The sequence below is a fragment of the Tauraco erythrolophus genome, chromosome 25 (assembly GCF_009769465.1).
Source record: "Tauraco erythrolophus isolate bTauEry1 chromosome 25, bTauEry1.pri, whole genome shotgun sequence".
Lineage (NCBI taxonomy): Eukaryota > Metazoa > Chordata > Aves > Musophagiformes > Musophagidae > Tauraco > Tauraco erythrolophus.
In genome coordinates, this window is record NC_141489.1 from 879,620 (window position 1) to 895,441 (window position 15,822).

General features: G+C 48.0%; 1 protein-coding gene across 1 annotated transcript; it reads left to right on the forward strand.

The window, feature by feature from the left end:
• Positions 1-4,681: 4,681 nt before the first annotated feature.
• LOC104379189 (keratin, type I cytoskeletal 19) lies at positions 4,682-14,901 on the forward strand. Its single transcript, XM_086626310.1, has 9 exons — positions 4,682-5,323; positions 5,863-5,945; positions 6,492-6,648; positions 6,990-7,151; positions 7,475-7,600; positions 7,820-8,046; positions 8,622-8,947; positions 9,456-9,557; positions 14,834-14,901. The coding sequence occupies exons 1-9, from the start codon at positions 4,682-4,684 to the stop codon at positions 14,899-14,901; spliced, it is 1,893 nt and encodes a 630-aa protein (XP_086482436.1).
• The last annotated feature ends 921 nt before the right edge of the window (positions 14,902-15,822 follow it).

Here is a 15,822-nt window from a genome sequence, read left to right on the forward strand (position 1 = left end):
TACGTCACACACAGCGATCTCAGCACTGCCCAGGCCCACTGGGGGGACATCAGTGTTCCCTCCTGCCGCTGCGGATCCCTGTGCCCGCGGTGCCGAGAGATTCGGACACATTTCGCCTGTCACTACATGGGATACTGGGAGATGGAGGACACCACAGCAGAGGGCACTCGGCTCTCAGCAAGGCTGCCCGGGGTGCCCAGGCAGAGGCGTGCAGCACATCGCTGGGTGATTTCCTTCCAGCAGAAACAGCCAAACAGAGGCAGCAGCGTCGGCGCTGTGCGCTGGGGAGATCCCACGAGCGGAAAACACAGGACAGGTGTCAGTCCTGACGTCTCGCTCGGCTCACCCACCTCCATGTCATGGTCACGTTGGCAGCGAGGTCGGCACAACCCGACCGCTGTGTGACTGTCGCAGGACCCCTCCGTGCAGACCCGTCTGTGCTCTCCCGCGTGCACGGGGTGCAGCACCCTGGCCGAAACTCCCTGCACCGGTTTGCCGAGGCCTGTTGATGTTTTTCAAACAGCCCTGGAATATTTTGCGTCGTGTTGTTGGGCAGGAGCACAGTGAGAGCCAGGCTCTCTCGGGGTGGGAGGTGGGTCACAAGGACCCTTTGCTGGTGAAGGTCTCGCAATGAAGCAGCGTTAGCTGAGACCCCAAAAAGTCAGCTGTGCAAGGGGCTGGTTGGACCCAAACCGACCAACTCCCCCCCAAAGGGTTTGTGCTGTGAAAGTCTCCTACAGCTCTGACTCACCTAATTACAGCTCCTATCGTAATCACCATCGTTCCATTGGGTGGGGGATCTTCTGAAGGTGCCCTTTAATGTTTCATCAGTTCCAGTCTCTGCAACACCGAGTGAGTAATCTATCCAGTAGGATGTAAGCAAGAATTATTTTTTTTCCTGGAGGAGAGGGATTTGCTGGATTGGCCACTACCGACTGCGCTCCCACGGAGGCAGCAGATGCCCCCCAGTGCTGCAGTCCACTTTCAGCGGGCGGAGGGGACACGTGCAGTGTTGGGACCACCAGATACTGTACGGATACGTGCCAGGGATACTCCCCGTGCCCACACACCTTGGGTGTGCCAAGACTGACACCCTGTCTTGCAGAAGAGAGTGGGAGAGGTGGGGACTGACTCGCTTCAAAACAGACATTTTAAACACCTTCGCTTCAAAAAAGCCTCCGTATGTTTCGGCAGGCAGGGAACGATCGTACGCAGATGGTTCACACGGAATTTCACGGAGCTCTAAAACCCTACTGCTTTATTTTATTAGATGTGGCCATAAATACACACAGGAAGAAAGAGAATGAACAATACACCCTGGGTGCTCTTCCTCCAAGTAACGCTGAATATATTTGCAGATGTTCCCACTGGGCACTGCGGGTTCACGACAATTGTACAAACTGCTGTGGGGACAAAGCGACGTGCCCTGGTTGTGTCCCACTGCCAGGAGGAGAACGGGGCACAAGTTTTGGACACAACTCTTTCTAATTACAAAAATACATTTAGAGAAAATGAAACTTTTCACTGGAAACGATACTGACAACACTTTCACCCCCAAGTATTTCTGGATGGAACTGCTGCTGGGCACCAATGGCTGAGTTAGAGGGAAAAAAAGATTCCAAAGCACATTGTGGCCTCATTACAGAGTAACCAGTTGGGAATTCCTTTTTGTTTACAAATCTCAGTTAATGCACTACTAAAATAATAAACATGATGGAACTCTAACATGTTTCAACTATTCTGAATCAAATTTTCTTAGATTTTTCACACATCTAGCTTTTTACTGAGATAAGAAAAAACCCCTCATCATTTAAATTTTCGTGGAGAGCAGAACAGTTTCATGCCAAGTGTTGGGCAGCCGAACCGCAAAGGAAGGAAGAGCAGCGCCAGAACGAGAACAACGTTCTCCCTCCAACACAGTCATACTTCAGGGACTGGATTTCTTCTTCACGAAGGAGAAGTATTGTTCTACGGGATTATCTAGTGTTAATAAAATTGCTTGATGATTATATAATGGAAGATAGTTTACAATGTATAATTATGAGAATGAGTCATATTCCCCAGATAGATCTTCCCCAGCTTTTCTGTGTAGCAACATAAGTAAATTGAATTTCCTTGACAAGAACTGACCAGAGGTAGGAGGGATGGACGAGGATTCGTGACCACTGAAGCCCTGAAAGGTACGGAGCCATCCAGTCGTCCCCCACAGATGTGCTCAGCAGCTTCGGCGGCTTCTGCCCAACACGTCACCCAAAGGCTGTGAACGCAGAGCTCCCGGAAGGCCGTGCCTCGGGGGCGGGCAGCCCACGCACCCCACACCGTGCCATCACCCCAGCCCGCCACGGAGCCTCGTCAGCCTCCCCCCTCGCTGCTGCCACACACCCGAAGGAAAGAGACGTCCTTCTCCCCCAGCCTCTGCTTTCAGCCAAGGCGCGTGGGCGCTGCCGCAGAGCACGAGATAGCTGCGCCGTCTGAGCGGCCGGGGGCAATTCGTGCCCCCTCCACGTGAGCCTTTCAGCATTAAACAGTCCACTGTCCTCTTCTGGGCAGCAGCTCGTAACAGCTTCATCACAGGAAAAGGGAAGAGGCCTTATTGCAAACAACTATGGTGTCATCCACCCCCAAGGCATCTTCCTCCTCCTCCTCGTCCTCCTCCTCCACCCTGTCCTGTTTCGGCTGTGACCCGAAGCACGTCAGTCAATGCACAAGAGCAGGTTGTCCTGAATGCCGTTAAACGCTCAGCTTTGAGGGCACATTGTGACTCTGTGTTCTCTCCATTAGTTACGCCCAGTGCAAAAAATAATAATAATATTTGTTTCAAAACAAGTCTCATGTTTTAAATCTCACCTTGCAGTTCCATTCACTTTTTTTTTCACACCAGTGTGAGAGGCACAGACGATGGCAGCTTCTCTGGAGAAGCCTTTCAGAGGTCTCTCAAGCAGAATGTAACTCAAGAGTTTCATGAGCCACAGTAGCTGCTCATGTGCTTCAAGAGAAAAGGATTTCTCACTGGAACGAGCTAAAGTTCTGACTTAGACTCCACCAATGTTTGCAGTGAACCATGTTAGTCTCTGCAAGCGGGAAGGCCTCGCGCGGCCGTGTCAGAGATGAAGTCTAGCAGAGGATGAAACTTGAGGTGTGTCCCGCTGCGGGGGCGAGGGTGTGCTGGGAGGGTGTTTATAAAAAGAAGTTTCTACAAACACGTGCTATAAGCCACAACAAACAAACGTCTCAATTAGCAACAACCAACACAAAGGCTGGTGAGCAAAGAGCACCGAGCGCATCACTGGGGGAAGCTGGGCACCACGCAGCCAAGAGACGGCGTCTGCCAGGGATGCGCCTGGGAAGGAGCATCTCTCCTCCTGGGAAGGAGCAGCCACGAGCGGCAGGAAAGAGATTTCAGATGTTTGAGGCTCAGATGGCTGTAAGAGCTCCCAACACGGACGCCCAGCTGAACTATCCGTTGCTATGTAGTTGAAAAAGATTCCATCTTGAAAGAAGGTGATGCAAGACAGCAAATATTTCCTACTTTTGCTCACGCTGTATCCACGAATGGAAAACACAACTGAAAGGAAAATGCTGTTTTGATGTACAGCTCCAATTGTGTTGACTTAATCCCAAACCCAGGAACTTAACCTTTCTCCTCCGAGTGAGTAAGTTTGTATTTGCACTGCGGAAGGAAAACATCCCGACTGAAATTTTGAAATCCCTTCAGGAGTGAGAACATTACCTCTGAAATCCACAGACATGCCACGGGACACCCGCCCAGGGCCCGGATGCTTTCCCAGGTCTCTCGACCACCCTGTAACTGCATTTGGTCCAAGCACATGAAGAGTTATTCCCTCCAACAACCCATCCCGCTTCCTCTCCTTACAGTCTTACACAGAGCTATTTGCCAGTTGCTGTCATGCAATTTTTCATCATTAAATTGTAATTTATAGAACATAATTGTAGATGTATGTTTGGAATAAATTGCCAACACACGATATTTGCCAATGTTGACTAAGTTTTTATGAGGAATTACAAAGATGTCAGAGTGGTTCAGTGCCCAAAACACATCCTGTGATACCTTTTCAAAAGGCATAGAGCAATAAGAGACTAAAAATAAGGAGCATACAGCATAAGAGAACCATAAATCAGAACCTATTAAAATATTTTTATACTGAAATATAAAAAAACAGCTGGGATTCCTTGACAAATATGTGAAAGGGGAAAGAACACAAGGAACAACTCCATTAGAAGAGAGACAGTACCATTCTTTACTGTCCCGTATCGTGACAGCTTATTGTTGCTCTGAAAGAGAGGTAAGCAGGATGAGGTGGGTGGGATGAGTTTAATCCAGATGACTGTAAGCCAGTGGACTAGATCACAGAGAAGATCCACCTAATTCAGGGCCACCCAACAGAAATTACATGTTTTGTATTAACAAACAAACGGTGGTGAACACTCTGCGTATGGGTGATGCTTCCTGCCACTGTCAAACATCTCCCCTTGGCAAATTACCCTTGGCAGAAAACCTACGGCTTGTAAACGCACTTGGGAAGAAGGTACTCCCTTCGGCGGTGACACCCACGAGCCTGGTATAAATGCGGCCCAGGCAGGGTGGAAGTCGGAGCTATGATTCCAGAACAACTGTAAGACCAGCTTGGAGCTCTGACCCGGATCACTCGCTGCTGCCACTATGAGCTGTGGCTCCAAGCAGACCTCTAAAAGCTGCCTGCGAGGGAGCAGCGGTGGTGGTGGTGGTGGTGGTGGTGGTGGAGGGGGCAGTAAGTATTCCTCTGCCTCCTCAAGAATCACCTCTAGGACAAGCGGTGGCAGCAGGATTTCTGGCAGCAGTTGTGGCGGAGGAAGCTCCAGGAGCAGCTATGGTGGAGGAGCAAGCGGTGGTGGTTACGGAAGGATGCGGCGCAGCAGTTACGGAGGAGCAATGAGCAGCGGTTATTACGGAGGGGGAATGAGCGGTGGTGGTTATGGAGGGGGAATGGGCTGTGGCAGCATGGGAGTAAGCTTTGGATCAGGGGGGAGTGGGTTTGGTAGTGGTTATGGAGGAAGCTTTGGTGGAGGTGCTGGTTTCAGTGGTGGCAGCTTTGGCAGTGGTGGCTTTCCTGGAGGGCATGCGGGAATTCTCTCCAACGATGAAAAGCTGACCATGCAGAGCCTTAACGAACGCCTGGCTTCCTACCTGGCTACGGTCAGAAATTTGGAAATGGAAAATGCTCAGCTTGAACAACTAATCAGGGAGTGGTACCAGAAGCAAGGCCCTACTGGTACCAGGGACTACAGCCAATACTATCAAAAAATTGAAGACCTTCAAAACCAGGTAGGATGTTCTTTGTCAGAGAAGTTTAAGCATTGACAGACTTTTTTGTGATTGAGCAAAATGTTTGAGGCAGCCAGCATGGATACTTCTAAACTCACTAAGTGTCTCTCCGAAAGTGCTTCTTGCACTTGAAATTCTGCCTTCTGCGCCTGCCTCCAACTACCTCCAAGTAGAGGTGGAGAAACGATGCAGATCCCCTGCAGCACACCCCACAGAGCGGCCGCCGGCAGCACGTCCAGGCTCTCAGAACGTCTGTGGTGGGTTTTAAAGCACAGCAAAAACGGTAACAATTACCCGCTGGGATGCGCAGTGTCGACGTGTGAGTACAGCCCTCGGCCCGTGGGCATGGAAGGTGAGGGAGATCCTTGGCGGTGACACCAGCCTCGAGAGGACTCCTGTACTCACACAACAGTTTTCCTGTGCTTTTCCCCTCAGACACCCGGCGATCACAACAAGATCACATTCATATTTTTGTCCCCTGTGAAAACCTGAGGGATTCACAGGGAAGATCTTCCTCAGCATATCATTTTCTCTTCCAGCTTGTGACTGCGGCTGTGGAAACCAACAAGGTGCTTTTGGACCTGGACAACACCAGGATGACGGCAGAAGACTTCAGGATAAAGTAAATATATATTCCTCTTTTCCAGGCACTGACTTCCTTTCTCCTACTTTCCTCAACTTAGTTTCGTAAATTCATTCCATAAACAAGTGTCAATTCCACAGACTTGGGCTCCTCCTGGCTCCATGGCAGCACAACTGAAATAATTTATTATTTCTATAACGATCTTCAAGGGGAACACTCCCTATGGCTGTGGAGTCAAAGCTTAAAACAAGCTTTTTTTTTAAGGAAAGAAAAATTGTGATTTTCTCCCATTGAAAGTTAGACGAAGCAGACAGATGAAACCTGCACAAAGTCTACGGTAAGAAGAGACAATGAGAAAGGCCACAGAAAATATTTTAATATTGAGTTTTAAGATGAATATTAAACTTTGAGTAGTGGCTGCTGATTTCATAACTCTGCTGGTTGAGAGACGCGATGTGCCACGGAGCACAGAGACAAAAGCAGATGCTGAGACACTGGAATAGGTGAACTCAGAAATGACGTCAGCAGGAGCGGGGCCGAGGGCCCAAGACCAGGGCTGACCTCCTGGCACTGTCCTTGGCACAGGTACGAGACGGAATCTGCTCTCCGGCAGAACGTGGAGGCCGACATCAACAGCCTGCGACCCTTGTTGGACAATCTGACTCTGAGCAGGTCTGACCTGGAAATGCAATTTGAGTCCCTGAAGGAGGAGATCATTAACCTCAAGAAGAACCACGAGGAGGTAAGAGCCAGCTCCTCAAAACGCAGACGGCAAAGGAAAACAGGAGCACTTCCGATACTGGAAAAACGGGGAGGTTTCACAGGTAACATCCTCTGCACTGGGAAGGGCTCTCCGGAGCCCGGCCGACTGCCCGGCCCAGGCTGGCCAGGGCCCCCCAGCACAGTCCCCCAGCAACGACTGGGCAGTCAGGGCCAAATAATTGCAACACGAAATTATCTGCGTGTTGTTGAAAGGATCCGGGATGGTTTGGGACTTCAGAGCAAGTAACTGACTTCCAAACTCTCTCGCAAAGTAATTTCACCATTTTTGCGTGTTTCCCTGGGCCTGGGCTCTTTCTGCAGGAAATGGAATCGCTGCAGTCCCAGTCCAGTGGTGATGTGAATGTGGAGGTGAACGCTGCTCCCGGAGAGGATCTACTGAAAAAACTGAATGATATGAGACAAGAATATGAAAATATTATTCAGAAAAACCGTGAAGAGGTTGAAAGGTGGTACGAAAGCAAGGTACATGGTTACAGTTTGAATGTTCACATTACAAAAACAACCAACACCAACGTTTGGAAAGAACTTCCTGTAGATAAATGACACTTTAAACAACAACCTCCACTGCTTTCAGGATATAATGGTGGAATCTCTGTGATTCAAATAGAGGAAATCACCAGTGGGCTTGAACTGCTCTGGCAGATCCATACAAGCAGATTTAAGCAGCCCTTGCATTACGAGTGGTCCTGCTTCCACTCGTGCTGCCAGATGCTCCCGTGATAATCCACCATCCTGGCATCGTAAGCAAAACCAAAAAACTCCAATTCTGTGCATTAATTTTTCAGATGGAGGAAGTGAGTCAACAAGTCCACTCCAGTGGCCAGGAAGTGGAATCCAGCAACCAGCAGATCTCCGTGCTGAGACGTGAATACCAGGGCCTGGAAATCGAGCTGCAGTCGCAGATCAGCACGGTAGGTGACCACTTCTGATCCCCTGATACGCAAACAACACTGGAGTTGCCGGGATGACAGGAGGTCAGCTGTAGCTGCCGCTCCATTGAACGGAGATGCCTGGTGCTTCTGGCACCACGTAAGATTTTCTCGTTTTGGGTGTCAGAATGATCTAATCCTGCCAGATGCCCATAACCTGCCACGTTCCCATAAACGCTGTATTTTTTCTTTTATTCTCAGGCACAGTCTTTGCAATCCAACCTGGAAGACACAGAACGTCGCTACAACATGCAGCTGCAGCAGATCCAGGGCATGATCGGCCCCTTGGAGGAGGAGCTGGCCAGCATCCGCTGCGAGATGGAGAGTCAGAACCAGGAGTACAAGATGCTGCTGGGCATCAAGACCCGCCTGGAGCAGGAGATTGCCCAGTACCGGGCACTGCTCGAGGAGGGGCAGCACGATATCAGGTGCGTACGTTCAGGGTAATTAACATGCCATGGGTGCAAAGGGGTGCAGATGAAAGCAGCAATATTTATATGAGGAACTAGAGCAATTGATTCATCATCGACATATTTACTGGGATCCCAAGAATTCACACAGAGTCTAAATCTTAGCTGGCAGAGTACAAAGCTGCATCATTCGATACTTGTTATGAACTGGACAAAAACCTTTCAAAAAGTATTCAGCACTATAATATGCCATTTCTTCTCCTAAGTGCAATGAGGAAGTACAGCTATGTATGAAAATGAAAGATAAGCAAGGAAATAACTGACTACTATAAATACTCAAGGTACATATTTTAAAAGACATCTAAATCCATTCATTATCTTTCTTTTCCTTCTTCTGTGCAGATCAGTTAATTGTCCTCAATTAGAATAGTTTAAAACTAGTTGTCTGGAACATGTTTCACACAATAGGACCTCCTCAGTCACACGAGTTGGCCAGAGGGAGTCCGAAAGTGGCCTCGATACATCTGACAGGATGACAGACACTGGTCGTGTTGCTATAGATCTTATACACACAGGCCCTTTCGTCCTTACAGCATCTCCCAGGGAGGAGCTGGTGGTGGATCTTCAGGAGGAGGAGGTCATGGAGGAACTAGCTGGTCTTCTGGAAGAGGAAGTAGTGGAGGAGGATGTAGCTGGTCCTCAGGTGGAGGAAGCAGTGGAGGAAGAACTGGAGGATCCTACGGAAGAACTTCCTCTTCTGGAGGTGGAGAAGGAGGGAGTGGAGGAAGAACAGGAGGTGGAGCCTGTGGGAAAACTTCAGCTGGAGGAAGTGACAGTGGCGGAGGAGGAGGGAGCAAATCCTGCCTCTCCCGCTCTTCATCTTCCCACTCCCAGTCTGGCAAGTCTTGTGAAAGCCAAGGTAAAAATTGGAATAAAAGAGTACGTTCTTCCCTTAACTTTTTGCTCCGAATAGCAGGAAAGGATATGACGACTTCCTTCCTCATTGGGAATCTGGAGATATTTTTGCTATTTTTTCTGAACCATTTTTTAAGTCCACCCCGATGTTTGTTCTTACACAGTAACATGGCAACGCGGTGGTATTTTCACAAGCGACTCGAAGGAAGGAGATGTTACGAAAAGTGGTATCAGAGGACGTGTAGAAAGAGGAAATGAAAGTAGAAAAGGAAAAGTAATGCCCAACCCAAAGCATGGAGGGAACCAGAGAAGTCGGTAGTTTCGGAATGAAGCCAAATGTTAGAAATGTAACTGGTATTAAGGCGGCAAAATGGTTAAAGCTGGGTAAAATCTTTGGAACACTTCTGACATTTAAAATATAAAGGGCATTAGCTGAAAAATCCTGAAGTAGCAAAAGATGGGGAGTGGCCAAAAGACCTTTTCCATATCTAATTCCATGGCTGTGATTCCAGGAGGTGCTGAAAATCTGAAGCTCTGCCTGGAAGGAAATAAAACATTGGAGAGAGGAGCAACAATGGAGGAAGTGTCTGAAGCCATAAAAATGATCAGATCGGGTAAGGCTCCAGGTCCTGACGGCATCTCAAATGCCTAAAAATGCTGAAAATGAACAGGAGGTCAGAATTTTTAGAAAGATTCTCTTCCACTTCTGATTTAAAAAAAAAAAAGAAAAGATGGAAAATGATCCTGCTTTGAGGATTTATTCCTTCTTACCAAGGAAGTATCGGGGATATTCAGCTTCCTCAAAAACGTGGTCTGTCTCCCAGCCGTGCTGTTTCCACGGCAGGCTGGCAGTTGAGCACGGAAGCCCTGGCCACAGCCCCCAGGCCTGACGCCGTTCGCACAGGCAGAAGAATCCCGTGCGCAGACTCTTGCTGCTGAAAACAAAGGCGGTGAATTCAGAAGGCTTTTGTGTAACGAGGAAGATCTGTTTGTAAGATTTGGTGCAGATGAGATCTAGTTTTTAAAAATTAATGGGCTTCACAAACTCCACCATAAAAATTTACTCCTTTGATCAAGCATGTAGATGAGACAGGGTGTCTGACTCCAGCAGTCCGACATCCACTCAGGTTTGGTAGGTAGGTTAAAGTATATTACGTGCCATCCGACTTCAACTGTTACAAGTTTGTTGTAAATACCCACAGACACATAAACACAGATCCTGGGTTCAGCTGCGTATGATTTGTGCTGCTACAGTCACTCTAAATTTAAAGTGTGATTTACACCTGCACAGTTGAGAATGGAAGCAGGTCCAAGTATTTAATACAATAAATCTGCAAACCCACATGCTGGTACAAATATTGAGTCTGACACTGTTTGAACCTTTCCAGAGTGCTGGGGAAAAATCTAGTTCTCGGAGAACCTCATAGTCTATAATTATGAAGTAACAAAACCATTAAAAATGCTGAAGGAGATAACACTTCTTTAAAGAAATTCTTGCTTCCCTTCATCTTCCAGCAGGGAGTTTTAGAAAGTCGGAGGACTGATGGAGAAAACCAGCAGCTTCCAGGCAGGACCTCACCGGTGGGCGCTTGGACCAAGCAGGAACACAGCGAGCGTGTCCCATCACGCCTCTGCCAAGCTCAAGTTACTCAACACTCTCCACTCCAGGGGCTCGTCAGAACTCTCTGGATGGCCGACCTGCTGCTTCCCTCTGAATTTCTCTGCCTAATCACTGCCACCCGAGTTAATCTCCCCTGTGATTGGTACTCTCATGGAAAAAAAAAAAGAAAAAAAGAAAAAAACAACCTCCAAAATAAATGCTAATAAATCTTTGCTTCTCTCTGATGCAACCAGAAAGCCGTGTCTGGCAGAAGTTTCCTTTAGCAGACATTTCTGTTTGAATCAGTTACAAATATCAAGCCCTCCCTTTGGAATACACAGTAACTTGTCAGACTATGTGCAAGACCCAAAAGTTTGCAGCGACACATTCACCATTTAAGAGTAACTGGGCAAAACTCTGAGCAATACACTGCTGGGCACAGTGCTCCGGTAATCCCTGCAACGGGAAAACTAACAGTCAAAAAACCTACTCGTTCCTGCTACTAACTTCTATCAGGCAAAGAGGCGGTGGGTTTAAGGAACTGACTATTCCCTAGAAAGTCTCTTAAAAAAAAATCTTCCTAAGGAATCACTAAAATGCATTATGAAATTTTTTTATAATGGAATTTAAAGATGGAAGTTTTCAGCTCCCGGTGCCAAAACCACCCCAGAGTGCAGAACTCAAATCGTGTACAATCGATTATCCAGAATGAACACATTTGGAGTGCCACCCGTCGGGCACACACGGGGTAACGTGCACAAAAGTTCAGCAACGGGCTGGCCCTGCTTTGTGGCAGCAGTTCTGTGCTGTAAAATAAATCCCTAAAGCTGGAGCACGACCAGATGCACCCATCTGGTGTCACAGAGGAACTCACAGGGCAGCTGCACTGCCCGTGCCCGTGCCGTGCCCTGCTGTCGGGCGGCTGTGCAGAACCTGCCCTCTTCTGCATTGCCACTTCAGGGCACTTCTCATGGTTACGTGTGACAGGTGCACATTTCACCAGAAGATTGGCAAATCAGTCGTATTTAGGATGTGATTTTACAAAACCCAGTGGGAGGTTGAAAGAGAAAAAAGAAGATATCCAAGGGAAAGGCTTCCCCGAACAATTGGAAGGTTTGCCGACGGATCGCACAGCACAGGGACAGCTCCCAGCGATAAGGGTGCAAATGCCCTAAAGAGAGACTCAAGTTTTTCTCTGTTTTAATTACACCCATGTTTCCCTCCGTTATGCCCCGGACGGGCACCAACTGGCCGGAGGGTTCTCCCTGCCCACTCCCCCGTGCTGGATCCCCTACAGTGCTTTCCATTCTGTTGAGGTTGGTGAAAGTGTGGGGTCTGTGTAAGCAGGAATTCCATGGGCTGAACTGCAGAAATGAGCTAATGGGGAATTTCACCTGAAACTTGTTCAGAGAACTTCTCAGGTGGCACCTGCCCACTGAGACACTCTCCATCCCTCGCACTGCTCGACTCACCTCCTTAGACACAAACAAAGGAAACCATTAAGTTTTTCTCTCTCTGTTTTGCAGTCCTGAGAGTTTTTTTCCACACTGAGAAAGGCATCACTCGCTGGAGGAGGTTGAGAAACACGGGTTGAGTGGGTGACCGTGGGAACAGGAATCCTGAGCGCCCGAGTTCCAGGCAGATCTGTGCCAGTGATTCACTGCGTTGCCTTATGCCAGGCTCTCAGCCAACGTGATTAGCATTTGAAAAGAAAAAAAAACTTTAGAAGAAAATTTTTTTCTGACCAGCATCTCTCTGGGGGCCTGAGGAGCTGGCTGACCTTCATGAGGGACCACTTCAGACACAAGCACGCGCCGACAGCCCTGACCTGCCACGCAAAGGGGCTGTGCTGATCATTTTGCAAGGACACCCCATCTCCCTCCTGTTGCAAAATCACCCACTTCAGTTCTAAAACCCTTCAGCACCGAGTCACACCTGCCTCTGTGTCGCCAGTAGCCCCACAGCCCACGTGGTCTGGGTGCTCTGCTGGTTTCACACCTCTTGCAGGCTGTGACAACTCTCTTCTAGACCTGTCTGATCAGGAGACTAAACCAACAGCCCAAATTAAAGAACGCTCCCAGTACAGCAGTCCTGCTCCTCGTATCTCCTCCAGGAGCCTGCCAAGTTATCTCAGGACTGTTTCTGCTGAATTCCTGCTTCATTCCTGCTTCCTTAGGGCTTTTGCAGGGTGATTTCCAGGCCATCCCCAGCCCCTGCCGGCCGGCAGCCCCGGGAGGCCGGACACAACTTGCTCCGAGGAGCAGCCTGTGCTGGAGTTGGCTGCTCCGCACCACCGGCGCAGCTCTGAGGACGGCAGACCCCTCTCGCTCCTCGGCCCTGTACTTCTTTCCAGAAATACAACTTACTTTTAGTATTTTTACTGCCAGTTACCTAATTATGGAGCACATCATATTGTTATTGCTACTTTTACTGCTCAGCATTGCTCATACTGTCTTCTTCCCTACCTAAAATCTGTACCTTTCTGAACAAGGTGTTCTTCTAATGTTCCTTGCATGCAATGAATCTGCATCTATAATGCAAATAAGCTTCATAATAAAATTTATTTGCTACATGATACAGTGTGTGACAAAATAAATATGAGCCACCAATAAACTTCAAAAAATACCAACTTAATCGTGGCACTAGTGCTCACTACAGACAAAAAGAAGACTGAATTTAGATGGTTTCTTACCATACCCTGGAAAAAAGTGCCAGTTTAAGTATTCTTTCCTTTTCCATTTTGTAGATACAAAATATCTTCTGGATTATCACCAGCATTTGCTTACTGAGAGTGGGCTTGTAATAACAACAGTGATCAAAAAAACTTACGTGGAGGAACAGAGCTAGAGAACCAAAACTAAAGCAGGAGTAAGAAATACACATACTGTAGTGTCAGGTGTCAAAGCTTAGGGCATGACTAAAGTGGGGTTCCAGAGACATTAAGAGCAGAGAGGAGAACCATGCACTATTTATTTGTGTGCATTTTGTTAGGGATTAATCGGCATAATAAGCTTTAATTTTATGAGCAAAAAATGTTGCAATTTGGATACTTATCTGGTGTTGCTATAAGTGCTCTGAGAAGAAAACTGTGGTACGTGTTGGAACAAGACTTTCAGAACAACCTGAGGCAAAAATAAATGTGCACACACGCTGCTGTGTGTTTGGCTTCAGCACTCCCAGAGCAATTCATCTGCCCATTCGAAGGCACGGATGTAATTTCAAAACTGCCTATGCATATATTTTGTTTAGCATTAATCGTGAGCCCCATTCATTGTCAAACACCCAGGCTGTATTCCTGGGCTCCAGAATCGGCGCAGTCAAGTGTGCCATTTCCCTGCCCTGGTGGGGGCAAGGCAGAAACCAGCCAGCCCTTCCGGAGCCCACCCATCTCGACGTGAATGTCCTGGTGGTTCTTCTTCCCTTTCACGAGCAGGTAACACAGGGTGCTTGGGCAGTCATTTGCTTAAAGCATTGTTTTTTTTGTGACAATAGCTCCTACACAGCCCATCAAGCAGGGGTCAGATCCCCAAAGGCAGTCGGCACAAACAGGATTTAGCTACACTTTGACAGGCTGAACTCCAGTGGCTATTTAACCCCCTTGAATTCCTACATTCACTAAATCTTACGTTTTGACTAACGAGTTCTCTGGGCTCAGAGTTCCTTTGCTCAGACCAGGCGAGCACCAGCCCCTTCCCCCTGGCCAGCAGGGACCACGCAGGCGGCCCCGAGGTGTGTGCAACTCCCCGCAGAGCTCAGCCCGGCCAGCGGCACCCTCGTCCCCGCGAAAGGCTGCGCGAGGAGCGGGCGCCTTTCCAGTTGTCCCGCACAGAAGGGTTTGTTGGAGGGTGCTGGAGGTTTTAAACTTCCCGGGCAAGCTCACTGCGGCCTTAATAGTCCTTGCTTCCTTCACTGGGTCTAATCTAAATTTCTTTGGAAATTATTGTGATTTCACTAGAATATTACAAGATGAAGTAGGAAGGAAGAGCGAGCACAGACTCCTAGGTGAAAACAGATCCTCTCTTCTTACACAAACTTCTGGTAAGAGCGATGGAAAGAGCTTATTAAATAGATCAAGAGAATAAACTGTAGCACTTGTTTAGTGCTACATCAGAATGGCAATGAATTAAGGGGAAAATTTTACTTTTCCGGTGCACAGGCTCGGAAGCAAGAACCCATTTTCTCCAGGTCTGCTTTGAACGCAGCAGCTCCGGCCCGTTGTACGAGTCTCTGAGTTTCGGTAAGACACGCAGCCGCGCGGGCTGCTCACGGTTTGCTCCGTTCCGACGCCAGGCGGGCACTTCTTCGGCACCACCACGGAGGCCGATGAGAAGGAAGACAAGAACAGAGAAGGAGAGTGAAAGCACGTCGGCCGTCCTTGAACGTGGCGTGTGCTGAGCTCAACAAGCCGCAGCACACGGCGCCAGCGCCGCCAGGCACCCTGCGAGGCTGGGGGCTGTGGCAATAGATGTCCCTATTCTGCTCTGGAGTGGAACCTGCGATGTCATAGGGCATCCTGGGTGCTGTATCAACACAAAACCACTGATTACTAAACTCTGTATCATATATAGGAAAGAGATAAGAAAAGGTCCTAAAATTGCCAGTTCCTTTTAGGTAATTCCGTAAATTACAAACTTTACAGCATCCATGTAACACATTAGTGGAAAGCATCAGAGAAAAAAATTTTTTGAAGGCTTTTTCAATGAGCTTAAAAAGGAAAAATTCATCCTGTCCACAGAATGGATCTTCTCCGGTTTGTAAATATTTGCACAGTTAAATATTTAACAAACAATAAATTACAATATGCCAGGAGGGAATTCCATGTGTGCAGCTTTACGAGGGGATGAAGCAGTCGTGGCTCACGCGGGTCTGCCAGGCCCAAGGAGACATGCTACATTTTTGAGAACATGGTGACCATGAAAGAAACCAAATACCGCACGGGAAAATTTTCAGCTGTTAAGAATACAGCACAGCCTAACAGCCAGCAGGATGTCTGTAAAAAGCACTAAGATTGGACAAGTAACAAAAATGGAATAATGGCAACACTAAAGACAAAAGGAACATCCTATGAGCACGTGGCTTAAAAGCTCCCAAAGATCTAAAGGCAGAATCCTTCATTTGTGTCCCTCCTTTATATATAAGTAGTGGTAATAATACAGAACTAAAACGAAATTTTGAGGCTATCTGAAGTTTCCCACCCTCAATGGCTTGGCTCTTTCTTTTCTTTCATTGTTATTTTTGAAAGTCTTTTCCAAGCACACGGTAAGATATGTCCCTATCAG